The 6,000-nt window shown below is 60.6% G+C and overlaps 1 protein-coding gene across 11 annotated transcripts in view; it reads left to right on the top strand.

Moving 5' to 3' along the window:
• Positions 1-602: 602 nt before the first annotated feature.
• BIN1 (bridging integrator 1) overlaps positions 603-6,000 on the top strand; it is a 54,711-nt gene continuing 49,313 nt past the window's right edge. For 3 of the 11 annotated variants that reach the window (XM_044242682.1, XM_044242687.1, XM_044242685.1), the window contains exon 1: positions 606-859. In XM_044242682.1, coding sequence (XP_044098617.1) covers positions 776-859 — 84 coding nt within the window. In that variant the 5' untranslated portion in view covers positions 606-775. Of the gene's footprint in view, positions 860-6,000 lie in introns of all 11 variants that reach the window. The other 8 variants (XM_044242680.1, XM_044242684.1, XM_044242686.1 and 5 more) reach the window with 6 other exon arrangements.

Here is a 6,000-nt window from a genome sequence, read left to right as displayed (position 1 = left end):
AGCGTTTAGTAATGTTAAATAGTAGTAGTAGTAATAGTAGTAGTAGTAATAATAACTATCAGCAAATGGTAAGATGGAGATCCTGGTTGGCATGGAACTAGGTGCCAGGGACAGAGATGTGAAGTTGTCCCAGAGGCCCCCAGAGAACCCAGGTGGAAACCGGTGAGTCTATAGGCCAGGAGGAGGCGGAACGTCCAGCGTGAGGCCAGAGCCGAGCCCCAGGCAGGGGAGCGGCTTTCTGCCCGGCGCTCGCAGCCGGCGTTTCTCTGATTCCAGGGCCACGCACCAATCGTAGCTCTTAAACCCTGGTCTTTGAACGCACGGGTCTCAAAGTGGCCTCCTCTCCGGGGAGGACCGGCATCTTAGTCTCCGCCCCGGGGCGGTGTCATAGGAGTGTCCCAGGAGTCCCACTCGCCGCAGCTCCCGGCATCCGCGCGCACCGCTCCCTCCTTCTTAGCCAAGCGTTCCTGGGCCCGCAATGGCCCTTTAAAAGGCAGAGTCTAGTCCAGAGGGGGCGGGCGGGGGGCGCTGACCGCCGTCCGAGGCCCGGCCCCTCCTCCCTGCCCCTCCCTCGGTCCGTCCCTCCCTGGGTCCGTCCCTCCCTGGGTCCCCGCGTCGCTCGCCCCCTCGCTCGCTCGCCGGGCGCACGCTCCGCCTCCGTCAGTCGGCTCGGCTGTCTAGCGCGCAGCGTGGAGCCGGAGCCGGGGCCGGACGCGCGGCTAGGGGCTGGGGGCTGGGAGATTGGCGCCCGCCACCGGGCCAGGCCTGAGCCGCGATGGCTGAGATGGGCAGCAAGGGGGTGACGGCAGGGAAGATCGCCAGCAACGTGCAGAAGAAGCTCACGCGCGCGCAGGAGAAGGTGAGAGAGCCCGATCCCCGGCCTCCGCGCGGTCCAAGCCACCTGTCCCCCCCCTTCCCGTCCCTCCCCCCGCAGGGGCTGGTCCTCACCCGGGATCGGGCGCTGTCACCTCCGGACGACCGCTGCCGAGGGCCTTCGGGGCTTCATAGGCTGCGGCCCCCGACGTTCTGGGCGCCTCTCCGGTCCGCGTCTTCTGTCTCCCCACCCCCAGCGGGGGCAGAAGAGGGCGCAGCTGTCCTCTCACCCCCTCCTTCGCCCCCCCACCCCGCTCTCCCCACCCCCAGCTTTGTATATTCTTCTTCTGTCCACGGAGAAGAGGCGGCCCACGCTCTTCTCCGGGCGCGAGGTCCAGTAAATCCTGCCCTGGAGGCCGAGGGCCGGGGGACTGGGAGGCGAGGTGGCGCCCCTAGTCCCCCAGCCCTGCGCGGGCCACGCGGGCTGGGCCCTTGCTAGGGGGAGGGAGCCTACCCCTTGTGTCCCAGGGCCGCTCTGCTCCGGGAATCCCGAGGCTGTCCCTCAGCCCTCGGGTGCCAGCGGTCTAGCTCCAGGCCTCTGGGCGCTTCCTACGCCCGCCGTTCCCTCCTCCCCACCCGCCTCTCCACCTTCTGTCCCCGCGGGCTGAAGGAGGGATCGGGTTTCCTTTCCTGAGAGGTGCCGGAGGCCCGGACGCTCTCGCCCGGTCCCCGGGGAGCACAGCACCGCGCGCCCCTCCCGGAGGTGCCCTCCTCCGAGCCCCGGCTTTGCGTTTCCCGCGGCTGGGAAGGGGGTGGTGGCTTCGCCTCCGGGAGCCCACCACCTGGGTGGGGAGTTGGCCCGAAGGAGCTGGGGCCACACCGGGGGCGTGGGGGGCGCCGCAGGAAACCCGACCCCTCAGTGTCCACAGCAACTGGCAGCAAGCAAAGGGGATGGAGCCTGGGCTTCCCGTGGCACCCTGACAGTGCAGGAAATGCAGTATTGGGGGGCGGGGGTCCGCGCCTGTTCAGCTTTCTATCCCAAGCCACCTCTGGTTCATTGAATTGGATCACGCCAGCTGCTGACGCCACTTCCCCTGCCGACTGGGACTCTGAAATCTAGGATTGCAGATTCTGTGCTCCAGCCAGGGTGGTCCCTCAGTGCCCCCCAGCGGAGTCTCTCCCACCCGACACTCAGGCAGCAGTGGGAACCCGAGGACAGGCCGGCCTCCTTCAACCAGTCTTTGGCTGTTTATAAACAATGACTTTTGCAGCTGAGACCTTCGGGCTCCCTAAGGATGCAGTCACGTGATGGTTGGGGGGGCGGTTAGAGCTTCCTCAGCGCCTCCCTGCGAGTCCCGATGCTCATCCTTGTAGTCCAGGCTAAGGAGATGCGTGGTGTGCATGGAGGTTAGGGCCATCAGCCAAGCTCGGGATCTGGCCTGCCCCAGCAGCTGTATAGCCTTCCAACCGACCCCCCTCCCCCACCTCCTGCCCCTGGCGGGAGGAGGGATTAGAGCACCATAGATACTGGCTGGGGACTGGGTGGACTTCAATAAGCTCTGGTTGTGGTGGAGGGGGGCAGATGCTGCTGCCCTTGCTTCCTCCCCCCATCCTCCTCCTGCCCAGGACAGGGTGATCCATCTAGGTGCCTGGAGCTGACAGCTATGGGCTAAGCGGCTTCCTGCTCCTCAGGGGCTAAGGAAGATGAATGGGTAACAGGTTAGGTAAGACAAGTTCCCCGCCCCCACTCCATTGATGTCCTACTCTTCTCTGGCTCCCCTTTGATCTTTTGGTATCCCCTTTGCCCTGGTTGTCTTGTCTCTGCAGCAACATCTTTTGCTAATTTCAGGGGCAGTAGGCATGAGATTTGTCCCCTCCTTGTAAGTGGCAATATGTCATCACTGACCTCACTGAGCTGCCACCGCTTTCTCTTTAGCTCCTGGTCTGTGGCATGGACAGTTGGCTGACAGCTGGTCGGCCATGGATGCTGGCCTTGGCCAAAGGCTGGCCCTTTGCAAGCCTGAGCTGCAGGGGACTGGGGTTGTTTAGTGGTACTGCTGTTGTCTTCCCCTCTGGCACGGAGCACTGGTTAGGAGACCCTCCCCTACTCTCAGAAGCCAGAGAGTAGCCTTCCTTCAGGCCCCTCCTTTGTTGGCCCTGCTGCAGTACCCCCTTCTGGGGAAGCCTCAATGCACACCAGCCTCTCCCCTTTGCACTCTTGTGGTTCACAGTTTGTTGCAGCATGGGTCAACTCCCCAGCATCTTTTGATGATGTTCACGACCCCGTCTAACTCATATTGCCAGTGGTCTCACAGGCACCCCTGCCCCTGCCTCGTCTCGGGCAAACCAATGAGTAATGGGGACAGTTCTAGTTGCGTTGCCATAGGAGGGCATTTCCTGCCCAGGGACAAGTGGTAGCTTCGGTGTGGGGCCTGGATAATATCCCCTTAGGTAGGAGGGTCTCATCTCTCTTTTTCTTCTTTCCCAGTTTCCCCTCTCAGCCCAAATATCCACCAGGACTCAGAGGGTGACAATGGGTCAAGGAAAGTTTGCCCTCTGGTGCCCATGGGGCCAGCTCTCCTGTATCCCCCGCTGAGTATGTCTCTCCATGGGTCTTGGCTTGGCATTACTATCTCATCCTACCCTGACCCTGCATCACTGGTCTGGGTGCACCCCCTGAGGGGAGGGCAGATCTGTGTGTGTGTCCAGGCATTTACCTGGCCCCAGCAGGTGCAGAGTGACTGTTTATGGACAAACAAAAGAGCATTTGGGGACTTGGCTGGGGATCCCTGATGCAGGCCTGTGGGTGGGCTGATTTGTGCTGTGTGCTCTTCTGCTTTCCCTCCTTCAGCAAATCCTGCCTTGGACATGTGGTGTGTGCCTGGTCCTGGGCAGAGCCCTGGGTGCAGTGCAGAGCGGGATGTGTGGAGCTTACTGTCGAAAGGTCCCACGGCCTCTGGCCCTGAGGAGACATAAGAGTGTATTGGAAGGGTCACCAGGGTCTGAGTATGCACCGCACTTCTCGCCTGCTAGCCCCTGGCTGCCCGAAGAGTGCTGGGGTGCAGAGCGTGGGCCTGGAGCTTGGGCGTTATGAGGTCATCTTCCTATTACGTTTGGCTTGTTGGACCCTCTGTGAATGACTTTGTCCATTTTTGGGCCTCAGTAGGGTGACTGGGCAGAGCCAATGTAGGGTGGAGCCTGGGTCAGATGACAGAGGATTAGAGGTTGGCTGCCTGGGCCCCTTGGGGGAGGGGCAGATCAGGGAGAAGGGACAGCTGTGGTGGGGGTGGATTCTGGCCTGCTGGGCCCTGCCCCTGAGGCCCACTGCTTAGGAGTCCTCACAGAGGGGGGCCAGAGCTGGGCTGATGATGAGCAAAGGAAGAAGGCTCTGGCAGGGGTGGGAGTATGCACTCTTTCTGTCCCTCATGGCAGGCCCCAAGCCTGGTGGGAGTGGGGAGGCCCAGCTGGGAGGGGGCAGGGCCCAGGGCTGGCGAGTTGGAGTAGATGCTCAGCAGAGGGAAGGCGCAATGGCAGTTATTTATAGGACCCTGACACATGGCCATGATGGCACCATGCTCGTCTGCTGGTCAAGGTCTCCTAACAAAGTAGCCCCATCGGCTTCAGCTGGAGCCAGGCCTGTGTAACCAATCCGTACCCTCACGACAGCCGTAAGAGGAACCACATGGCACAGAAGAGCAGGAGCCCTGGAAGGGGGCCCATCCGGGTCTGGGGGAGGGCCTGTGCTCCCCCCATATTCTGCATTTCTCTTTCCACATCTTTCCTCTCTCTGTCCCTGGGTGTCTGAGGACTCTTCTTGCCCCTCTTTCTCTGCCCACATCCCACCCTGTGTCACCTTTTCCTCCGCCTCTCTCTACCTCCCTGCTCTGTGTCTCTTTCCTCTGACCTCTTCCCTCAGAGCAGCTTCTCCCTGAATCTGAGTTATCGGTGTAGGTCTTTCACCTTGCTCGCTGAGGGAAGGCTTCTGAGCTAGCCATCATCTCTGGTAGGGTGTCTTTGGGGACTCGGGAGACATTTGGCTGGGGAATGTGAGCATGGAGAGGGTGGAAACATGGCCTCTAGACTTTCCCGAGCTCCAGTGTGCCCTGCTGGGCTGGGGCCCAGGGGGCAGCTGAGTCCCCACCCAGGAGAGTCTGCTGGCTCATGCCTGGACTCAGAGGGAGGCCAAGGCTGTTTTGCCCAGGGGCGTGCAGAGAAGGGTGTGCTTCCTGGGCTGCATGGGACATGGAGAAGGTATTTTGGAAGGGTCCATGTGGGCCAAGGTGCAGGATGAGAGTGAACACAGGAGACCATTAGTTCCTTTGAAGAAAAGGGGCACGGTTGGGAGTGGTGAGGGGTGTCTGGGTGGTAGATTTGGGCCATATTTGATCAAGTCTTGTGGGGAAATCTTTGTATCTCTTGGATTCTCAGAGAAGCCAAGGTTTGAACTCTTCTCCTCTCTTCTTCGCAGATGACCCCATCAGGGGCCCCCTTTCCATCTCTGATTTCTGGCAGCCAACCAGGTCCCTGCCTCTGGAGTAGGCAGTCTTGATCCAACTTGTCCCTTACAAGCTGTGTGACTTGGACAATATGAAGAGAATGCTTCTTTCCCTCCCTGCTGCCTTACTTAACCCAAGGCCAGGCTTTGCCTGGGTCTGTTTCCATCAGGTTCTAGGATCCCTGGGGCCTACCCTCAGCATTGGGCCTCTTTCTCACCACAGGAGAAGAGAGTACAAGGGCACGTCGGAGAGACAAACATGCGTGGACTTGGCAGGCGGGCAGTCCTCAGTTCCCTGTCTATGGGCAAGTGGCAGGACCTTCATGTATAAACTGGGGCAGTAATGGTTCCTCTGCACGTACTGGTTTTGGAGAGTAAAGCCTTGGACAGGGCCCAGCACATGGCAAGTGCTCCCTAGATGCCTGCTCTGTGGGCCAGGGCCGTACGATGAAGCCACCCAGGAGCTTGCCATCCCTGCCTAGTCCTGCTTCCCAACCCTGCCCCTGTGAGTGTCCATTTCAGGCCTCTATAGACAGCTAATCCCTGCTGAGCCCTAGCTGATCAGGGCTTATGATGCCCCAGTGCCAGGGTCGTGGTGGTGGTGTGTGTGTGTGTATGTACGTGTGCGTGTGCATACATGTGCGCATAGAAGGGCAGCCTAGAGCAGGGGAGGGAATCAGACAGTTCTGGAG

The sequence above is a fragment of the Neovison vison genome, chromosome 3 (assembly GCF_020171115.1).
Source record: "Neovison vison isolate M4711 chromosome 3, ASM_NN_V1, whole genome shotgun sequence".
In the NCBI taxonomy this organism is placed as follows: Eukaryota; Metazoa; Chordata; class Mammalia; order Carnivora; family Mustelidae; genus Neogale; species Neogale vison.
Note: the sequence above shows the minus strand (reverse complement) of the source record. Positions and strands in the feature narration are given on the sequence as shown.